The 23730-nt window shown below is 40.2% G+C and overlaps 1 protein-coding gene across 4 annotated transcripts in view; it reads left to right on the top strand.

The window, feature by feature from the left end:
- secisbp2 (SECIS binding protein 2) overlaps positions 1 to 23730 on the top strand; it is a 108731-nt gene that overhangs the window by 38970 nt on the left and 46031 nt on the right. For all 4 annotated transcript variants that reach the window (XM_069928679.1, XM_069928669.1, XM_069928690.1 and 1 more), the window contains exon 9: positions 21059 to 21172. In XM_069928679.1, the coding sequence (XP_069784780.1) occupies positions 21059 to 21172 (114 nt within the window). The remainder of the gene's footprint in view (positions 1 to 21058; positions 21173 to 23730) is intronic.

Genomic DNA, 23730 nt, shown 5'->3' with positions numbered 1-23730 from the left:
CTACTCCTCCATCATTAGACTTCTCAACAATAAACTCAATCAGGGACTCATTTTGGACTCTTACTTTTGCTCTTCATTGATTTTTTTTCTCTCTATTTCAATGTTTGTTTACATTTCTTTATTTGTTTAAGTTTATACGTTGAGTAGTTTTTTTTTCTCTACCATTAAGTGGTCATTTTGCCTCGCCTGCGGGAAAAAGAATCTCAGGATTGTATGTAATCTGACAATAAATCTGAAATTGGAAAAGCACAGTGTGTGGTTTTATAAAAATGCAGCAACAAAAAAGTGACTGGATTTGGACTTTATGCAACACTAGAGGGCATTGCAGCCTTTAATTAGAAATGATTTCAGTAAAAACTATACTTAAGGTTTATTTTCCTTCTCCATTTCTTTTTCCTCCTGTTTCACTGTACAGTAACCTCTAATTTTTAAAGACTTGTCTCTTCCAACATCTATTAGAATTTTAAAGTATAATGCAGTACAACTCCAATTATCTGAAATCAGATTCCCTGAAATCCTCATTTATCCAAAAAATTTTCTGAGCCAAACTGACTGGGGATGTCGGGTTCCTGGCACTGGCAGCAGTGGACCTCAGGCTCCCAGCACAAGCGGGGCCTCGGTGGGGAGGGTCAGTGATCGGCAGTGGCCACCATCTTTTTTTGGTGAGAATTAAACATTTTAATGCTTAAAAAGCCTTACCTTGTTTTTTGTTGTTTAAACACTGTTACAAGTGATTTGCTGTTGCTACTGGGCTGTTTTTAAAACATGACCGGTTCTCTGAAAAAAAATGTTTATCTGAAATGGTGCTGGTCCCCACCATTTTGGATAATCGAAGTTGTAGTTACATTTTCAAGATGTTTGCATTTTAAGAACTATCATGTCTCAGTGAAGCTCATTTACATGTAAAGTACATGGTTGCCATTTATAGAACCACTAATACAGTTTGTATATGTATTTGACAAAAGGCAAAGGAGGAAAAACCCAACACCCAACCCCAACCAACCAATTTTCCCCTGCAGCCGCTGCAACCGTGTCTGCCTGTCCCGCATCGGACTTGTCAGCCACAAACGAGCCTGCAGCTGACGTGGACTTTTACCCCCTCCATAAATCTTCGTCCACGAAGCCAAGCCAAAGAAAAAAAACATGGTTGCCATTTATAGAACCACTAATACAGTTTGTATATGTAAAGATTTCCTGGTTAATCTTTTGTTGATTGAGATCAAATTTCACCTGGAGGGAAGAGCACAGGTTTTCTTTTCATGACATGAACATGATTTATTGGCCTCATTTACACTCCCATGAGAATGTGGTGGACAACCACCTCTCTGAGTCACTATGTTGAGAGTACTGGATGGAGAGTTCAACTGGTGATGAAGGAACAGCAATGCATTTATAAGTCACAATGTTCTGTGATTTTATTTTTTCAATTGATTTTCTGTGCTTTGGGTGCCTTTATCCTTATTGGTATTGTTCTGTCACACAACTTCACTTTGGAAAATTGGACTACCAGTGACCAATCCTACCTGCCTCCAAGCAGAAGCTGAGACATGAGCTCTCAGTCAAAATTGTGCATCACTGGATTGAGAAAACAGATAATGTCCTGCACAACAGCTTTGAGTCAATAGACTGGCCACTATTCAACAACTTGGCAACTAATCTTGAGGAATACATCGCTATGCCAATTATTTCATCACTAAATGTGTCAGAGAACAAAATCCACATCTCTCCCCCGCCTCCAACAAAACTAGGAACCATGGCATAAGGCCATCAGGGATCCAAGAGATAGTACAACTTGTACGTAAGGTAGTACTTGGGCCTTCGGCAAAACTATGGACACCGAACGCTTATGACAGGGTTTGCATGCAATCATAGGCTACAGTCCAAAGTTGAGCAAAATAGTGCATTCTTCCTGGACAACCTTGCTGCATTCTACACTTGCTATCAGCAGAAGGCCAGTGGAACACAGTTCTCCTTCCTCGATCACTGACGGTCAGCATTGCAAATGACTAATTTGTGGGAGTATTCACAGACATCTTCAACCTCTCTCTCCAACAGACTGAATTACCCACCTGTCTCAAGAAGGCCACTATCATCTCTGTGCCAAAGAAGAATATAGTGACAGTATAAGTAACTAGCAGCCACTGGCTCTGACATCCACCAATTTGAAGTGCTTAGATAGATTGGTCATGGCTCACATTAATTCCAGACACACTTGACCCACTCCAGATGCATACATCTGAAACAGGTCCACAGCAGATGCCATCTCCCTAGCCTTCACTCAGCCCAGGCACACCTAGTCAACTATTTATCGATGGCAGCTCTGCTTTCAACACAATAGTACCAAACAAACCAATTCCCAAGCTTCATGACCTCCTTCTCAGCACTACTCTTCACAATTGAATCCATGACTTTCTATTATGCAGACTGTAATCTGTGAAAATTGGTGACAACACCTCTTCCATGATCATCTGCAATACCAGAGCACCACTAGGCTGTGTACACCCTGTATAGTCAAAGCTTCATGGTCAACAAAATCATCCTATAAATTTGCAGATGATGCCATCGTCTTAGGCAGGATCTCTAACAATGACAAAGTGGAGTACAGAAGAGAGATAAGATTTGTGGCTTGGTGCCAAGACAACAACCTTCCCCTCAACATCAGCAAGACCGAGAAGGTAGTCCTAGACTTCCAGAGGAGAGGCAGAGCTCACTCCCTGATATGCAACAATGGTGCTACAAACCTATCTTGAACCCTGCATGTGGTCCCTAAACTTCCTCCACATTACTTCTGTTTTCACCCTTAATCATCTGTTTCTACTTTACTCTCGCTAGTTCCTCCCTCATCCCTTCATAGTAAGCCCCTCCTCACTTTCCCATTTTGACTTTTTTATCCTTTTCCATAGCTATGTTGAAGCTAATGGAGCTGTGTTCACTCTCACCAAAATGTTCCCCCACTGAAAGGTTTGGCAGGTTCATTAACCAGATCCAGTATGGCCTCTCCTCTCATGGGCCAGTCCACATACTGTCAAGAATCCTTCTTGAACACACCTGACAAATTCATCCCTATCTATCCCTCTTGCAGTCAGTAGGTGCCAGTTAATATTAGGGAAGTTGGAATCACCCATAACTATAACCCTGTATTTCCTGCACCATTCCAAAATCTGTCTGCTTATTTGGGGGCTTTTAGACTATTCTCGGCACAGTGTTTGCTCCCTTTTTATTTCTGAGCTCTACCCACACTGACTCAGTGGACACCCCCTCTGCACTGTCTTCCCTTTCTATAGCCATGATACTATTCCTGACCAGTAATGCTGCTCATCTCACCACCCCCCCCCCCCACCTTTTTCTACCTTCCATCCTATTCCTTTTAAAACACCTAAACCCCGGTAACTGCATCAGCCAATCTTGCCCTTCCTTCAGCCAAGTTTCAGTAAACTAATGGATCTAAAGGTAGATATGTGCCCTGGTTTTGATGGACTGCATCCCAGGGTATGGAATGAAATGGTAGAAGTTATAGTCTATATGTTAGTGGTAATTTACCAAAATTCACTGGACCCTGGAACGTTTTGGGTGGATTAGAAGACAGCAAATGTCAAGTCACTGCTTTAAAAAAAAAGGATGTTGCAAAAGGCAGGTAACAATAGGCCGCTACCTTAATGTCTGTAGTTGGGAAGATACTTAAATCTATCATTAAAGAGAAATAGCGAGACATCTGGGTAAAAATTGTTCCTTCAGGCAGACACAGCATGGATTGATTCAGCAGAGATTGAGTTGGCTGGGTCGAGACTTGCTGGAATTTAGAAGAATGAGTGGGGATCATAGAAACATGTACAATTATGAAAGGAATGGATAGGATAGAAGCAGGACAGTTGTTTCCACTGGCAAGATTAGAACTAGGGGATATTGCCTCAAGATTCGGGGGATAGATTTAGGGCAGAGGTGAGGAGGAATTGTTTTTCCCAGAGAGTAATGAATCTGAGGTTCTATGCTCAAAGAAGCAGATGAGGCTACCTAATTAAGTATATTTAAGACAGTTAGATTTTTGCATAGTAAGGAAATTAAGGATAACTGGACATCTCCATGTCCTTTGCTGATCCATTACAGTCAGTATCCAAAGATAACGTGCTGGCTGCTTTCGGGAGAGTGAATCCAAGGAAAGCATCTGGTCCAGACAGAGTATCTGGCTTAGTACTGAAAACCCGTACTGGCCAATGGATTCACAGATATCTTCACCATCTCACTGCAACAGTCTGTTTCAAACAGACCTCAATCGTACCTGTGCCCAAGAAGAGTGTGTTAACACGCCTGAGTGTGTTAACTGACCAGTGACACTCACATCCACAGTGATGAGTATTTTGAGAGGCTGATAAGAATCTGTTCCAATTTACCTACTGCAACAACATGTCATAGGAACGTAGGAAGTAGGAAAAGGAGTAGGCCAAAAATGGCCCATCGAGCCTGCTCCGCCATTCAATACGATCATGGCTGATCTAATTTATGACCTAACTCCACCTACCTGCCTTCTCCCCATATCCCATAATTCCTCTATCATGTAAAAATTTATCTAACCGAATTTTAAATATGTTTAATGAGGCAGCCTCAACCACTTCCCTGGTTAGAGAATTCCAAACATTCACTACTCTCTGGGAAAAACTATTTTTCCTCATCTCTGTCCTAAATCTACTCCCCCGAATTTTGAGACTGTGTCCTCTTGTGTTAGTTTCTCTGGCCAGCTCAAAAAACCTTCCTACATCTATCCTATCCATACCCTTCATAATCCTATATGTATCTATAAGATCTCCTCTCATTCTTCTGAACTCGAGCGAATACAATCCTAGATGATTTAATCTTTCATCATAAGTCAACCCCTTCATCCCAGGGATCAACCTAGTAAACCTCCTCTGGACCATCTCCAAAGCCAGAATATCCTTCCTCAAATATGGAGACTAGAACTCAGACACAGTACTCCAGGTGCGGTCTCACCAGTACCTTATACAGTTGCAACATTACCTCCCTACTCCTGAATTCAATTCCTCTAGCGATGAAGGCCAACATTCCATTTGCCTTCTTAATAACCTGCTGCACTTGCAACCTAACTTTTTGTGATTCATGCACAAGAACTCCCAAGTCCCTCTGCACAACAGCATGCTGCAGTTTTTCACCCTTTAAATAATATTCAGCTCTTTTATTTTTCTTGCCAAAGTGGATAACCTCACACTTACTAACATTGTACTCCATCTGCCAGACCTTTGCCCACTCATCCAGCTTAACTATATCCCTCTGCAGACTCTCCACATCCTCATTACAATTTGCTCTTCCACTCAATTTGGTGTCATCCGCAAACTTGGCTACACCACATTTTGTCCCCTCCTCCAAGTCATCAATGTAAATGATGAACAGTTGTGGGCCTAACACTGACCCCTGCGACACCCCACTTACCACTCTCTGCCAACCTGAAAAACTCCCATTTATCCCGACTCTCTGCCTCCTGTCAGACAACCAATTTTCAATCCAGGCCAATATACTTCCCCGGACTCCACTTTCCTGTAACTTACTGATAAGTCTCTTGTGTGGCACCTTATCAAACGCTTTCTGGAAATCCAAATTTGCGCCTCAAGTTCACTAACCTTATTTCTAATACTGCGGGCATTCAGATAAAGTGCCCTTATGCTCTTTATCCTTTTAATATCTAGTGACTTCTGTAACCTTTTTTAATTTTTCTGCCCACTATTTTTCTTTGTAATTTTCTTAACACTATCATTGACCCGAAAACTCACTGCACCATCTGATTTTTTACTTTCTCCTCCCAACATTACTTTTTCTATTTTACTTTTCCTAGCCATTACTTTATCTTCCCTACCCTTTTTCCTATCACTCTGGTTCCCATATCCCTGCCAAATTAGTTTAAACCTTGCCCCACTGCTGTACCAAACATACTTGCCCAAATGTTGACACCTTTTGGATTTAGGTGCAACCCGTCCCTCTTGTTAAGTTCATGCTTTCCCCAAAAGAGATCCCAATGATCCAAGAAGCCAAATCCTTGCCTTGTACACCAGCACCTCAGCCACATGTTCATTTTCCTTATCCTTACATTCTTTTCATCACTTGCATTTGGAACAGGTAGTAATCCCGAGATCACCACCCTAACGTTCCTGTCTAAGGCAGATGCCATCTTGCTGCCTCTACACAAAACCCTGGAACACCTGGGTAGAAAAGATGCATACATCAGGATGCTCTTTATTAATGACAGTTCAGCATTCAACATCATCATATCCTCAAAACTGATCAGCAAAACCCAAGATCTGGGCCTTGGATACTGGATTTCCACACTTCCAGCCTACAATCAGTGCAGATTGGCAAGAACATCTCCTCCACAATCTCCATTAGCACCGGAGCACATCAGGGCTGCGTATTTAACGCTGCTCAACTCGCTTTACACCTGTGATTGTGTGGCTCAATTTGAGAACAAAACCATCTACAAATTTGCTGGTGATACCACAGTAATGGGTTGTATAAAAAGGGGTGATGAGTCAGAGTACAGGAGGGAGATTAAAAATTTGGCTGAACGGTGCACTAACAACAACCTCGCACCCAGTGTCATCAAAACCAATAAGCTGATTGTGGACTTTAGGAAGGGAAAACTAGTGATGTACTATTCAGTGATCCTTAAGGTATCAGAGGTGGAGAGGGTGAGCAAATTTAAATTCCTGGGAGTCACTATCTTGGAGGACTTTTCCTGAACCCAGCATACCAGTGACATCATAAAAAAAAAAGCACATCAACACCTCTACTTTCTCAGGTATTTGCAGAAAGGTAGTGGTCAAAGTCCAGTACACCATAGTCAAGTCTCTTTCCCACCATCAAGGAAGTCTACGTGGAACTCTGCCATCAGAGAGCAGCATCAAGGTTCCACATCACCCAGGACATGTTCTGTTCTCACTGCTGCCATCAGGAAAGAGGTATCAGTGCCATAAGATTAGTACCCCCAGGTTCAGGAACAGTTGCTCTCATTCCACCATCAGACTCCTAAACAACAAGTTCAACCAAAGACTCAGTTATGAACTCTTACTTTACACATTATTTATTTCTGAATATTCTTTCCATATTGTACTGTCAGTCTGTTTACATTTTTCACTCTGTGTATGTATATATATCTTTTTCTTGAGTACAAATAGTCCCCAAATTATGATGGCCAGTCTTATGGTTTTTGAAGTTACAATGCCCTTTCAATTTCGAGTTCCAATCTGTTCCCGCACTTGCGATATGTGGTACTTTACTGTCTCACGATGCTGGGCACTGGCAGCATTGTGCAGGAGTATTGTACAGCATACTCTCGCGATTCTGACTTAACCACTCTTGCAGTCTCTATAGTGACCATGCGAACGAGTGCACTGTAAACAACCCATCCTGTCTACAAAATTCCCCTGTTTGTCTCCTGCTTCTGGAGATGAAACTCAAGATAATTGCTCAGCCTGAAGATGGCAAGCAGTAATGGCTGTGGCATGTGACTTAGGACTTTCGGAGCCGATGATCTTGACCATCTTAAAGGATAAGGGGGCAAATCAGTGAGGCAGTGACATCATCTGCAGCAGTGATTAAGACCATCATCAGGAAGAAAAGAGTTGGGTCAATTGATGATATGGAAAGATTACTTGTCACATGGATGGAAGATCAAATACAAAAGCGGATGCTGCTTAGCCTACTGACAATACAGGCTAAGACAAGAAGTCTTTTCGATATGCTTAAAGAGCGTGCTGATGATCCTGTGTATTGTTACGAGCCAAGAGGACCCCAAAACCCAGCAGCAATAGATATTCACCAAGACAAATGGTTACTTAAACAAAAGTTGCTTTTAATTATCTTTAAACATGAAAACAGAATCACATTTTAACTTATCACTATTGACTTAACTAACCTAACTTAACCCCCTTCTAGTTCTAAGCTCAAGTGTATGTAATGTGTGCTTAAGTTCAGAAAAGTTCTTTGGTTCACAGTCCAATCTCACTTCTCATTCCTCCAAGTTCACTGGTTGCAGGCAACTCTTATACTGTTCACAGAATTTAACATCTATAAAGTTCACCAGGCTTTGGTGCTTAAAAGGTAAATGGTTACCACTCAGGAAGGTTCTTGTAAGTTTTCAGAGAGATTTATTGTACACTGACACCCAACATCTAATTTACTTCCATTAGCCACTTCAGTGTCTTGCCAAAGAAACTTGCCCCCTCAGGGTTCTCCAGATGATAACCTCTTTCTTTCAGGTCACCACAGAGTGCCTTTTTGTTTCTCTTATTCCAAGTGAAACATTAGACAGCCAATCCTCTCCTCTTGCATGAACCACATGGGCTTTGACCAGGCTGAACTAAGCACTCACACCTGTCTTCCAAATGGGGTTTTTTCCACAAGCTTGCCAGCTTGTCCTGTTCCAGTCCCAGTTGCTGCTGCTGACTGTAAAACTGTAGGACTGACCCTCTCTCGCTCTCAGAGAGAAAACCTGTTTTACTCTCTCTGCTTGCAAAATCACATGACCTTCCGAGAACAGCAAATTCCACTCCAGACAGAATGCAGCTCCAACAAGTTCTTTCATCTGTTGCCTTTTTGTAAACAACAATCCATTAGTGAAGTCTCTAGGGCACTCTCCAAAGCTTCTGCAAAGGTTCTGGGGCCGATATGTCTAGCATTAGCAGAGCTCCAGGACTTTAATTAAGATCTGTTTTAAAGTGTTTGTGTATGACCCACACTAATAAACCCTGCCCCAATTTATCTCCCAAAAACATATCTATATTCTGTCATAGTATACGCAAACATAATTTTCATAATATGCAGGTTAGTAGTGAGGCAGCAAGTGCTGATACTGAAGTTGCTAAAGCTTTTAAGGAAGAGCTGCATAGGATAATTGTTGATGAAGAATATTTGCCAGAACAAATGTTTAATGTTGATGAAATGGGCTTGTTCTGGAAGCCTATGCAGGAGCATACCTACATTAATCAAGAGGCCAAGACAATGCCAGGATTCAAGGCATTCAAAGACTGTGTAATGCTGCTTTTGGGTGGAAATGTTGCAGGGATCAAATTGAAGCCTTTCCTAACCTACCACTCTGAAAACCCTAGAGCAGGGGTGTCAAACTCAAATTCACGGAGGGCCAAAATTAAAAACTTGGACTAAGTCGAGGGCCGAACTAAATATTTATTGAAAATTTTCAACAACATCTGCATGTTTTCTCTTCTTTCAACATATGTAATGTTAAACTTTAGGATATAACTTTAGGAGGATAATGTTACAGGTCAGGAGTAGGTAGCTCAAGTTCACCCTTTGCTTGACCTGAGGGAAACCTATTTGGTCCCTGTGGAGATGTAGTCAGCATTCACAGGCTGCGTCCATTTTGGCCTGCATCAGGACTCAGCATTTCCTGCTCACTCCTCAGGCTCTAGGCCTCTATTCACCCTCGACCCACCATCCCTCTACCTGACCAGTCCTTTACCCAACCTCTACTCACCCCTCACTCCACTCGCTCTGCCTCTACCCACCCCATCCTATACATGCCCCTCTACTGCCTCTCCCCTCAACCTGTTCCTCCCTCTACCCGTCTCTCACCCTCTAATCACCCCTCCCCTACTCGCCCTGCCCCTCCCCTTTTACCTCTTCCCTATCCACCCCTCCTTCTACTCATCCCTCCCTCTAACTGCCCCTCGCACCACCATAACTTCCCCTGCCCATTACTCCTCACCTACACCCTCTGCCCACCCCTGCTTACCCACCCACCCACTCAGGCCCAGCGCGCTGCCGATCAGCCTTTGCGGAACAGCAGGGGCCGTGCGCAGCCTGCCATGTCTGTCACGCCGACAGGAAATCACAGGCGCTCGCCAATCCGCCGCACCGCTCGACAGGTGGGAGAAGTGACTGGTTGTGCGGGGAGCCTTCCAACTGGCTTGCCGGCTGATGACATCGACAGACTTCTCGTGTTACAATTTTGTTTTCCCCGTTCTCAAAGTTTGCACGGTCAACCTGCAACACTCTTGCTCCCTCCGCGTCCCGTGGATCTGATGCCCGGGTGTTGTTAGGATTCCCAGCAGAAGGTTTGTGGAACTTTACCATTCTGGATTCCTTTTTGAGAATATTCTGGCCATCTTTTAGGGGGGGGGTGGTTTTAGGGGGGAGGGGATAGTTAGGGGGTGGGGAGGATGTGCAATGAAGGGGGAGGATGGTGGGGGTGACATTACCAAAAAACAGCATCGGCTCTCGCTGTAGGGCAGGCCACCTCTAATACATTTTTGAAATGATCTTGCGGGCCAAATATAATTATATCGCGGCCCAAATTTGGCCCGCGGGCCAGAGTTTGACATGTGTGCCCTAGAGCATTCAAGAATGTGAGCAAGCATACAATTCCTGTTTATTATCACCATAACAAGAAAGCCTGGATGACATTATTGTTATTTGAAGACTGGTTTTTGAACTGTTTTATTCCCCAGGCAAAAGAATGCTGTTGTCAAAACATCATCCCATTGAAGAGCCTGCTGATGTTAGACAATGCTCCAGGGCATCTACAGCAGCTCAACAACGTGCATCCTGATTTAAAGGCTATGTTTTTACCATGGAACTCAATTTCATTTATTCAACCAATGAACCAAAGTATACTTTCAAAAGCATACTATTTATGCCAGATGTTTGCCCAGGCTGTTAAATCAAATGAACGTGGCTGAGAGTTTTGGAAAGGTTTTAACATTTTATAAGCTATCCAGAACGTCGCTGTAGCATGGGAAGAAGTCACAAGGCAATGCATGAACAGCATTTGAAAGAAAGTTTTGCAGACTTTTGTGAGCACTTTAAAAGACTTTAACAAAGATTTTGCTGTTGATGAAATACATAACAAGATATTATTGCTTGGGAAACAGCCAGAATTGGAAATGGATGAAGAGGACATTCATCAGCTTGTTGTCTTTGCGGCTAAAGAGTTTTCCAATGAGGAGCTGATCGAACTGGAGGAAGCAAGAAATAAAGAAACTGAGGCAGAGGAAACAGAAGTTATACTCAAGGCACCAATAAAGTTCACAGCAAAGAAACTGGCTGAGGCGCTTGCTACTATCAATAGTAGCGTATGAATGTTAATTACGATAGATTTGCAAGAGCTGTCAGCTCTTGCTTGCTATAGAGAAATTTACATTGAAAAGAATAAACAATTTGTCCAGTCAAAAATTGAAACTTTCCTGAAGAGGACGATGCCTGTTAAACCAAAATTTATTATGATAGCCTTAGCTGTAGCAAAAAAATGTATTATGTCAACCTGGAAATTAGAAGATAGCCTGAGAATACAGCAATGGTACATAGAATGAATAAATGTATTCCATTGGAAAAAATAACATATAATTTAAGAAATAACATCACAGTATTCGAACAAATTTGGGAACTGTTCATGGAACACAATAGAGAAATCCTACCGCCGACCTCCTCCGCCTAAAATGACAGAAGGAGAAGAAGACGAAATGAACTGACCCAGTGTGTAAAAGTAGAAGACACAAATTTCTTGTTTATTTTCATTGTGTGACGACATTGTTTAATGGGTTTAATGTATCATATAGGTTGAACGTTGAGTGAGTGGGGAGGGGGGGTGAGGGAGGGAGGGAGGGGAGGGGGGGAAAAGGGGAGAAAATGACACTGTGTATATTCAAGAGGGAAATGTCTGTGTGAATTTTGGTCAGTATGGTTCATAGTGTGAAAAATAAAAAAAGTTTAAAAAAGTGTCAATGATGCAGTACGTTCTACAAGCTTTTGTTGAGCATCATTAGAAGAGAGTGAAATTGATGATTAGCATCTTCGCAATCCAGCAATTCATTTTAGTTCAATGCTTCAAACATTCTTTTTTTTAATAATTTTTTATTTTTCACACTGCGAACCATATCAACTAAAATGTGTACAAATGTTTCTCGTTAAATATACACAGTGGCATTTTCTCCCTTTTTTTCCCCCCTTCCCTCCCTCCCCTCTTCCCATCCCCCCTTGAAAACCCATAAATATTCAACATATACAATACAATAAAACCATTAAACAATATTTTCACACAAAGGAAAATAAACAAGAAAAATGCGTCATCTGTTTTTACACACTGAATCAAGTCATTTTGTCTTCTTATCATTTTAGGAGATGGACGTCTGAGGCAAGCTCTCTCTGTTATGTTCCCTGTATGCTTCCCAAATTTGTTCAAACAATTGTAACTTTATTTTTTAATTATGTTATTTTTTCCAATTCATTTCCATGTACCATTGCTGTACTCTCAGGCTCTCTTCCATTTTCCATGTTGACATTGTACATTTTTTTGCTACTGCTAAGGCTATCATCATGAATCATTTTTGCGCTTTATCCATTTTGAGGCCTAATTCTTTACTTCTAATGTTATTTAAAAGAAAGATCTCTGGATTTTCGGTATGTTATTTTTTGTGATTTTATTTAAATATGATTTTGTTCTTCCCAAAACGTATTCATTTTTGTACATGCTCAAATTGCATGTATTGTTGTTCCCATTTCCTTCTTACAGCAAAAACATCTGTCTGATAATGTTGGATCCCATTCTTTTAATTTTTGTGGCGTGATATATAACCTGTGTAACCAATTATACTGTATCATGCGTAACCTTGTGTTTATTGTATTCTTCATAGTTCCAGAACACAACTTTTCCCATGTTTCATTCTTTATCTTTATATTTAAGTCCTTTTCCCACTTTTGTTTAGGTTTATAGCTTATTTCATCATTTTCCTTATCTTGCAGCTTAATGTACATGTTTGTTATAAATCTTTTAATTATCATGTGTCTGTAATCAGATATTCAAAGCTGCTTCTTTCTGGTAATATCAATCTGTTTCCCAATTTATCTTTTAAATAAGCTTTCAGTTGATGATATACAAACATTGCATATCATGAGTTATTCCATATTTGTACTTCAACTGTTCAAATGTTAATAAATTATTTCCCAAAAAAACAATTTTCTATTCTTTTGATTCCTTTTCTTTCCCATTCTCTAAAGGCAAGGTTATTGTAAAAGGGATTAGTGGATTTTGCCTCAGTAATAATTTTGGTATTTGGTCATTCGTTTTTTTCCTTTTTAAGTGGATCTTCTTCCATATATTAAGTAAATGATGCAATACTGGTGAGCTTTTATATTGCACCAACTTTTCATCCCACTTATAAAGCATATGTTATGGTACCTTCTCCCCTATTTCACCTAGTTGTATCTTAGTTTAGTCTGGTTTTTCCCTTGTCTGGTAAAAATCTGATAAATACCTTAATTGTGCGACTCTAATAATTTCTAAAGTTTGGTAACTGCAAACCACCTTGGTTATACCTCTCTGTTAATTTATCTAATGCTACCCTCGGTTTCCTCCCTTTCCACAAGAATTTCCTTACTATTCTCTTTAGTTCATTAAAGAATTTCTCTGTTAAGGGAATTGGTAACGTTTGAAATAAGTATTGTATCCTTGGCAACACATTCATTTTAATGCAGTTTACCCTCCCTATCAATGTTAGCGGTAATTATTTCCAATGTTCTAAGCCTTCCTGCAATTTCTTTATTAGTGACTAATAATTTAGTTTGAACAAGTGGCTTAAGTTATTATCTAACCTGATCCTGAGGTATCGGATTGCTTATGCTTGCCATTTAAATGGTGATTCTTTTTTAAATTCTATATAATCCGCATTACTCACTGGCATCACTTTACTTTTCTTTGCATTGATCTTATACCCCGATATTTCTCCATATTCTTCAATTTCTTATGTAATTCTTTTATTGATATCTCTGGTTCTGTTACGTATACTATGATGTCATCTGCAAATAAGCTGATTTTATACTCCTCCTTTATTTTTATCCCTTTTATTTTATTTTCTATTCTTATCAGTTCTGCCAATGGTTCTATTGCTAAGGCGAACAATGAGGGGGATAATGGACATCCCTGTCTAGTTGACGTACTTAATTTAAAGTGACTCGATACATATCCATTTAGTGCTACCTTTGCCAACGGTCCATGATACAATGCTTTAATCCAATTAATATATTTTTCTGGTAGATTGAACTTCTGTAATACTTTAAGTAGTTCTACTCTACTCTGTCAAAGGCTTTTTCTCCATCTAAAGCAACAACCACTGTTGGTTTCTTATTTCCTTGAACTGCATGAATTAGATTAATAAGTTTACAGACATTATCCGTTGTTCGTCTTTTCTTAACAAATCCAGTTTGATCTTGTTTTACTATTTTTGGTACACAATCAGCCAATCTGTTTGCTAATAATTTCGCTATTAACTTATAATCTGAGTTAAGTAGAGATATTGGTCTATATGATGCTGGTGTTAATGGATCCTTCCCCATCGTTGTAATTATTGCTCTTTTACATGAATCTGGCAAGTTTTGTGTTTCTTCTACCTGGTTCATTATTTCCAGGAGAGGAGGAATTAATAACTCTTTAAATGTTTTATAAAATTCTATTGGAAATCCATCCTCTCCTGGTGTTTTATTGTTCAGCAGCTTTTTTAATATATCCTGTACTTTCTCTATTTCAGATGGTTTTATTAGTTTGCTTTGTTCTTCTTCTTGCACTTTCGGCAGTTCAATATTAGCTAAAAACTCTTCTATTTTATCATCTTTCCCCTTGTTCTCAGTTTGGTATAATTGTTCATAAAATTCCTTAAAGTTTTCATTAATCTCTGTTGGATTATATGCAATTTGTTTGTCCTTTTTCCTTGATGCCAATACAGTTCTTTTAGCTTGTTCTGTTTTAAGTTGCCAGGCTAATATTTAATGTGTTTTTTCTCCCAGTTCGTAATACTTTTACTTTGTTTTCATTATGTTCTTCTCCACCTTGAACGTTTGTAATGTTTCGTATTTTTTTTTGTCCGCCAATTCTCTCTTTTTCATTATATCATCCCTTTTTACTAGTTCCTTTTCTCCCTTTTCAACTGCTCTATTTCCCAATTGTAATCCTTTTTCATCTTAGTTACATAACTTATTATCTGCCCTCTAATGAAGGCTTTCATTGTGTCCCATAATATAAATTTGTCTTTCACTGATTCTGTGTTTATTTAAAAATATGTTTTAATTTGGCATTCAGTAAACTCTCTAAATTCCTGGCTTTTAAGTAGCATGGGATTTAACTTCCATCTATATGTTCTTGGGGGATGTCCTCCAGTTCTATTGCTAATAACAGGGGTGAATGATCTGATAGTATTCTAGCTTTATACTCAGTTTTCCTAACTCTCCCTTGAATATGGGCCGACAACAAAAACATATCAATCCTTGAGTATTTTTTATGCCTACTCGAATAATATGATTATTCCTTCTCTCTTGGGTGTTGCCTCCTCCATATAGACATAAGTTTCATTTCCTGCATTGATTCAACCATAAATTTGGGTACTTTATTCTTTTTGCTTGTCTTTTGTCCAGTTTTATCCATCATTGAATCCAAATTAAGGTTAAAATCCCCTCCTATCTATATATTTCCTTGTATGTCTGCAATCTTAAAAAGAATATCTTGCATAAACTTTTGATCCTTCTCGTTAGGTGCATATATATTGAGCAAATTTCAAAATTCTGAATATATTTGACACTTTATCGTTACATACCTCCCTGCTGGATCTATTATTTCCTCCTCTATTTTGATTGGTACATTTTTGTTAACTAATATGGCTACACCTCTAGCTTTTCAATTATATGATGCTCCCGCTATGTTTCCTACCCAGTCTCTCTTTAATTTGTTATGTTCCACTTCAGTTAGATGTGTTTCTTGCACAAATGCTATATCTATTTTTTCTTTCTTCAATAAATTTAGTAGCCTCTTCCTTTTAATTTGGTTATGTATTCCATTAATGTTTATAGTCATATAGTTCTGCTTTCTCGCCACATCCATCCCCCCTTTCCCATTTTCATCTTAGTTTTCCCTTTTTAAACTCAATGTACGACAACACATTTAAAACATAAAATACTCCAACAATTCCCACACCCAATAATACCTTAAACCCAAAAGCTCCCCTCCCCCCTCTCTTAGTTGCCCCTTATCCCTTGCCAGGCAACCACAACTCCCCTTTCCATTTGGATTATGATCTTGCTCACAAGCATCAACTGATTTTGCAGTGAATGGTTATTTCCTCTGCCCCCAGCCCCCCCCAGAAAATGTTTTTTTTACACATATAACAAAGCTCTCTTTTTTCCCCCTTACTTCCTTCCTTCCCTTCTCTTTTCCCTCTTTAGTTCTTTATATATACATTGTTTTTACATCTTTATATATACTTTATCACCGTTCTTCATTCTTCATCTCTCCTTCTGTCCTGGAAACGTTCTGCGAGTTCTTGTGCTTCTGTTTTGCTCCCCGGGTATAAATATTTTAAGCACAGCTGGATGACTTAACATGAATTAATGTCTTAACCTTTTTTCCTTAAAATCGTTTTCACTGTATTAAACTCCTTCCTTCTCTTTAAGAGTACAAAACTTGTGTCTGGGTAAAAAAATATTTTTTGACCTTTGTATTCCAATGGCTTATTATCTTCCCTAACTTTATTCCTTGCCTGCTCCAGTATATATTCTCTCAAAAATTTTACTAAGATTGATCTTGGTTTTTGATGTGCTCTGTGTGCCCTTTCTATTTCCATTTCTTCCTGCATTTCTATCATTCTCAGGACCTTTGGGATCCATTCTTTTATAAATTCCTTCATGTCTGTGGCTACTTCATCCTCCTTCAGGCCCACTATTTTTATATTGTTTTGCCTACTATAATTTTCCAACATATCAATTTTCCGAGATAACAACTCTGGGTCTCTTTAATTTTTTTGTCACTTTCTTCCAATTTTTCTCTTAAGTCATTGACTTCCATTTCTACAGCCATTTCCCGCTGTAACACATTTTCTACTCTTTTCCCTATTTCTGTCATGACCAGTTCTAAACTTTGCATTTTATCTTCTGCTCTTTTCATTTTTCTTTTAATTGCACTAAATTCTAATGATAACCATTCTCATTTGTTCTTCAAAAAGGCTTTATCTATATTTTGTCCATCTGTTTTACCTTCTATTTCTCTGTGAAGATCTTGGTCTTCTTGTTCCTCTTCTTCTGTGTCTGTACCTGTGTTTGTGTCTGTACCTGTGTTTGTGTCTGTACCTGTGTTTGTGTCTGTACCTGTGTTTGTGTCTGTACCTGTGTTTGTGTCTGTACCTGTGTTTGTGTCTGTACCTGTGTTTGTGTCTGTACCTGTGTTTGTGTCTGTACCTGTGTTTGTGTCTGTACCTGTGTTTGTGTCTGTACCTGTGTTTGTGTCTGTACCTGTGTTTGTGTCTGTACCTGTGTTTGTGTCTGTACCTGTGTTTGTGTCTGTACCTGTGTTTGTGTCTGTACCTGTGTTTGTGTCTGTACCTGTGTTTGTGTCTGTACCTGTGTTTGTGTCTGTACCTGTGTTTGTGTCTGTACCTGTGTTTGTGTCTGTACCTGTGTTTGTGTCTGTACCTGTGTTTGTGTCTGTACCTGTGTTTGTGTCTGTACCTGTGTTTGTGTCTGTACCTGTGTTTGTGTCTTCTTCTCTTCTTTGTCTCTGTGTCTCTTCTGTTTTTCCTGATGAATTGCTTATATCTCTTTATCGGGCCTCCTCTTGCTGGGCCTCTTGCTGTTGGTCCTCCCCTCCTGGGCTGCCCGTTTGTCGGGCCTCCTGCTGTTGATCCTCTTGTTGGTCACGTCGCTGTCTTTCTCCCTCGCTCCCTCCTCATCTTCCAGCTGAGAGCCCTGGTGTCGGGCGACCCTCAGCTGGTCGTACTGTGGCTGCCCGCTCCTTGGCTGAGCCCCCCCTCCCGTCGGTGTTTTCTTTTTCCTTTGATTGCGCACTTTTGGCTCCGAGAGCCATTTTTTAAGTCCACCGGTTGGGAGGTCACGACTCCGCAGGGCAGGCACCAACCTCGGGGATCGTGCACTCTTTGCCACCACAGCTCCCTGTTCCTTTGTGCAGGTAAGGCCTTTTTCTTTCTTCTCCGGTGACTTTATTTCTGGTTGCTTTTCCTTCTCCTTCTTGGGTGCCATCTTCTTTTTCTTCTCTGTAACTTTATCTTCTATTTCTTGTATTTTATATTTGTTGAGTTTTGTCTTTTCCTGACTTTTTTTCCTGGAGAGGACTGGTTTTACCCGACCGGCCACGACTCCATCACGTGACTCCTCCTGCTTCAAACATTCTTAAGGACCAGTGTGCTTTCAGCTGTGTACGTTAATGGTTTTTTTTCAGTGTGGACTAAAAGTATTTAACATTTAATTGTACAAAATGGTAGGTGCGGTATTCTTTTTCGATTTAAAATTTTCTTGACTTACGATGGGAGTGCTGTAATGCAACCCATTGTAGGTTGAGGACTACTTGTACAGTGTACAATTACTGATAAGTAGAAATTTTGCTGGCCAGCAGGGAAAAAAAAATCTCAGGGGTATTTAGACAATAAATCTAAATCTGAAGACAAAACAGATAGGTGGAGCCATGTTCATGGCCAGATCAGTCATGATCTTATTGAATGGTGAGAGTAGGCTCAATTGGCTAGATAGCCTACTCTTGGTCTTATTTATGTTCTCGTGGGAATCAACAGTCTTTAGTTTACTACCTTTCCAGTCACACTCCTATATTAAAATTGATGGTTTATTTTATCCATCCTGCCATGTCTGCTCTGTCTATTATCTACCTCTCTCCTAATTGTACATCAGATTGGTGTCCCATTTCCCTGCCAAAATAGTGTAAAACCTCCCCTTAGCACATGCAAGCTCCCTGCAAGGATTTTGGACCTGTTCCAGTTCAGGTGTAATCTGTCCTGCTTTTACAGGTCCCACATAACCTGGAAATATCCTAGTGATCTAAAAATCTAAACCACTCCTTCCTACATCCCTCTTTATGATCTTATCTTTCTCCTATTCCTCTGCTCAGTAGCACATAGTAATCCTGTGATTGCAATCTTGAGAGGTCCTGCTCTTTAATCTACTACCTAGCTCCCTAAGTTTATGTTGCAGTACCTCTTCTTCCATCCTTGGTACTGACATGTACTACAACCACCTGCCATCACTCAGTCTCCTCAGAATATTCTACAACTGCTTTGAGACATCCCTGGCCTTCATTCCAGAGAGGCAATATACTATTTAAGAGTCTCAATTGTTGACCACACATATGTCTGTCTGCTTTCCTTACAATTGAGTCTCCAATTGCTATGGCTCGCTTCATCTTTTTCTTTTCCTGTCATCCAGCACTGTTATGCTACAAACTTAGTTTTGCTGATTTTTCCCTGCATTCCACCCTCATCATTGTCTAGGACATTGCATCAGCTTGAGATATGGATGGCTGCAGGTGACTTCTGCACTACCTGACTCTGCCAATAGCTGTTCCTGCTGACCACCCCACTGCTCTTCTGCCTTTGCTGCCATTGTTTGCAGTGTAACCTGCTCCCAAAATGAGTTATTCACAATGACCCCATTGTTGCGGATGCTTCGTAGAGAGTCCATCTGCAGCTTCAACTGTAGAATGCCATCACTTCAGAACTGCAACTACACATTTTCTGTACACTAAATTACCTGGGACACATGAAGTCTCTAAGTTTCCACATATTGCAATAGGAGCATTCCATGGGTCCAAATTCTCCCACCCTTGAGCTCATCACTTATTATGTTCCTTTAGTTTAGAGTACTAATTACATGAGGTTCATCTTTCTCTTTAAATACTAGCTACTACAGTTTCTGACAAGAGTTGAAGATAAACTTGACTGATACTCACCAAAGCCCACACTCTGTAACTCCTGCACTCCAGGATCAGTTATACAAAATATTGTGGTTTCTTTATCTCTCTTTTTGTCCACTCATACAGCTTTAGACAACTGAAATTGACAATTGTGATCTGCAGATGTGGGTATATTCAGAGTGTTGAATGGGGGCCAATTAAATTGGCTGCTTTTATCTTGAATGGTGCTGAGCTTCTTCGCTGTTGTTGTGGTAGGATAATTTATAGTGGTAATTTCATTAAAATATCAAGATTAAGCAGTTTAACTCATTCTCAATTAATGGTTTTTACCTGGCATAGATGTTCATCATCAATGACAGATTGTCGACCAGTCCTCATTGCATGTAGGTACAAGCAGTTCCTTTTTTTGTAGAATTACAAATGGGACTGTTCTGCCAGTGGATAGGAATTGCCCATGAATTGTGATGGATGAGTCTGGTGCATTGCCTCTGAGATGTAATTCTGTGAACACATGTCTGTTTGGCTGATTTTTGACTGGTCTGTGAGACAAATTTCTCCAACATTAATCCATGGTTTAAGAGGAAATCTTATCAGTGTGACTGTGCTGGAAATGCCTTTGCACTGTTTGAGTTCAGTATCCAGGTGGATACCAGGTATTTCTATCTAGTTTTTTTTAAATACTTTTCCAGTTTAAACATAGCAGTTGGCCATTTTGGGGAGTGCTTAATTGTCAGCCACATTCCTGCAGGCCTGAAGTCTGATGTACATAAAGGGAGTAGATAGTACCATTCAATATTCTTAGATTGGAAAGATCAGAACATTTTGATGTTTTTTTTTGTAGATCTAAATTTTCATTGTACTGATCACCATCTTTTGCTATACTTCAAATTAGAAGGCACTACTACTATTGGTTAACAGTTGGCATAGTTCTAGATCTTTCCAGGAAATGGAATAGCAGCACTCTGCATAATTTTCTTAGTTGTGAATTATTTTTTTGCTACTTTAAAGAATTTACACAGGGTAAAGAATAGTACTCACTTTTCAATTATTGTGACCTGAGCATATCCTTTTAATTTTTTTAAAGTATAAAATAGTACTAGTAAAGAAAATAGGAATGATCATATTGCACTTTGCTATTGTTCTGTTTATGATAAGGTCATAGCTCTGGGCCATTCATTTCTTTTTGTAAAAAGTACTTCTCATTTAATTTACAGCTATTGTAATTCTGTAAGCAAATTCTCTGTTTTTGAAACCCATATTGTTTTCTGGCTTTGTTAAAGAAACCTGAGCTCAATCAAATACTGCTGTTGTGTTAACAATGTTCTTGAAACAAATAATTCGCCTTTTTAGGATGATGAAGAGTTTCCAGATCTTGCATCAGCTATAAGCACTTCTGACAAAACTGCCAATGCTGGGCAAAGTAAGTTTTCTGCTTACAATCAGGTTGTGAAAAAACAGTTTGAGGTAAGAGAAACTTTAGAACCTGAATACCTTTTTAAAAATAAGATAACCAATTTATTTTAAATGTTATGAATAGAAATGCATTTTATTTGAATCAGTAGAGAATACTAATGTAATAATTGTCCATTAGATGGCTACAAACAATATTGGTACAAAATATAATAAATGTAAACCATGTTGGTTATTTTCTGAAGATGTCTAGTTTTAATGTCTCACATCTTTGATTATTTTCTCCAATCCAGTGCTAAAACCAGCAATTTTATTTTGACTTCTATTAAAGGTCAGGAAGCCTCCTTGTAAATCAAATATTTAAAAAAATGAAATTGCTCCATCATAGAATAAGTAATTCCACTTTTCTTAAGAAATTTTCAAAGAGAAATATAAAAACATGTTTTAAGTAATGTTAAAAGGTAGAAAAGTATGGAATTGTGGTATTTGGGTGGACTTCAGGTAACAGTTTTGGATATCATCAGCCATTTTGGCCTTCACTTTGCTAACCAGTCATTCTCATCCTGGTTTTGGTTATGGTCCCTGCAAACAATGCTCAAAGTTTATGGACTCCCTTTCCTGTGAAGCAGTCAAGTTTAGTTGTTTTCTCTGTAGTTCTCTCAGAACAACTATTTTAAAAAAAACAAAAATATTTTTCACTTCAGTCCCCACCTTAAATGTGCTGTGCCCTTCAGGGGGACCATCTGCCCTCCCCCCCAATCCTTTGCGAATGGGTACTGTAAAGTAACCATTAGCTACAAATTCTATTTCTGCACATGGCCATTTAATTTTAGTAGAGTGTGCATGCCAAGCCACTGCAAGTGAAAGAAACACACTGAGTTGAGCAGAGTTTCAGTTCAACTGATTTACTCATTCAAAATCACATGTTTAAGAGGCCAGTGCTTCCCCAGCGACTCTTGTGCCCTGCAGGCTGGAAGTGACATCGGCTTCTAGGCCGAAGCTTTGGCCTGCACTAAGAGACCCTGTGAACGCTGCTGGCTGCTGTCGGACTCTAGCTTTACCCTACCCTCAACTTGGTCTATGTGTTGGCTGAGTCCACCGTGCTCGTTGAATGAAGTGATAGGAGAAGGTATTCGGTTTCACAATCAGTTTATTACATAGCACAAAAATAAAGCTTAACAGAGCTCTGGTTCAGTCGTTAGTTCATAGGTCACCTTCTCGGTGAACTATTTCCCAACACTGACTCCTACCGTCCAGTCTCTTCTGTTTATATAGATCAACATTATTACACTGACCAAGAGTTGACTTTCTTTGATAGGCTCCTTGCATAAGATTTATCTCAAGCAATTTCCTGTTCTGCAATTATCTATGGTGTAGACCTCCTATCTTAATCCCCAAAGCCAGAACATCCTGTTGTTTTGATCAGGTCAATCCATACCCCAGGTATTTCTAATTATTTCTTTGTTCTCGTCTTGGCCATAATCTTCTGTTCTAATCAACACCTCCCGTGTACCCTTATGACTCATCATTCCTACTAAAGTCGTTTATCCATTTTGTTTTACTCTGACATTCTTTGTACTTTTCCATGATTACTTAACTCCTTGGTTCCAACACTGCAGACCTGCCTGCGACTGCTGGAGCCGGTTTGCTTTCCGCTTGGGTGAGCCGCCACATGACCCCTTCCCAAAACTGGCAATAGGAAGTGCAGAAACTGTAATCGATACACTGTCTGTTTTATGTGCCGGCTTTGTTTCCTAACCGGTGGCGCCCGCCACAACTGGTTGTTCAATGTCCAGGCATGCTGGTTTGAGATGGTCAATGGTAAAAGTCTCTTCTTGGCCATGCCGTAGTCACTGAGGCGGTGGCAGAGCAAGCGAAGATGTGCCAGATGTTCCTGGTGGGAGTGGCTGGCTACCAGGATGTCATCTAGGTAGATGAACAGAAAGTCTAGATCCCACCCTACTGTGTCCATGAGGCATTGGAAGATCTGCACTGCAATTTTAAGGCCGAAAGGGATCATAAGGAATTTGAACAGGCTGATCGGGGTAATACCATCCCTCGAACCAGGTCAGTCTTTGAAAAGATGCGTGTCCCGTGCAGGCTGGCTGTGAAGTCCTGGATGTGTGGGACAGGATATCTATCGGAGATGGTTGTGTCAATCAGCCTCCTGTAGTCACCACATGGAGCGAAGAGGGCCATGGGTTATCTGAATACTGTTCAATCCCCATCTCCTCCATTTTGTTAAACTCCACTCTCGCAAGTCAGAGCGTATCTGGTGGTAGCCTGTGGGCCTGGGCGTGCAGGGAATTTCCCTGTGCATCATGCTGTGTTTAGGGGCTGCTGTGGAAAACTGCGGCGTGATGATGGATGGAAACTCCAACTACACCCTGGCAAACTCATCCGAATGTGGAACAGAGTCCAGGTGCAGAGCCGGCAATGGCCTCACTGAAGTAGAAGGTTAAGAATGTCTTTGCTTCAACCAGCTGTTGTCCTTTCAGATCCACAACTAAACAGTGCGCGTGGAGGAAGTCTGCATGTGAAACACCTGGAACCAAATTACAAGGGAATAGTCCGTTTGTTGTAGGTGCAGATGGTGCTGCTGTTGGCTGCCG

The sequence above is a fragment of the Narcine bancroftii genome, chromosome 1 (assembly GCF_036971445.1).
Source record: "Narcine bancroftii isolate sNarBan1 chromosome 1, sNarBan1.hap1, whole genome shotgun sequence".
Classification (NCBI taxonomy): domain Eukaryota; kingdom Metazoa; phylum Chordata; class Chondrichthyes; order Torpediniformes; family Narcinidae; genus Narcine; species Narcine bancroftii.
The sequence above is the reverse complement of the archived record's forward strand: the minus strand, read 5'-3'. Positions and strand labels throughout refer to the sequence as shown.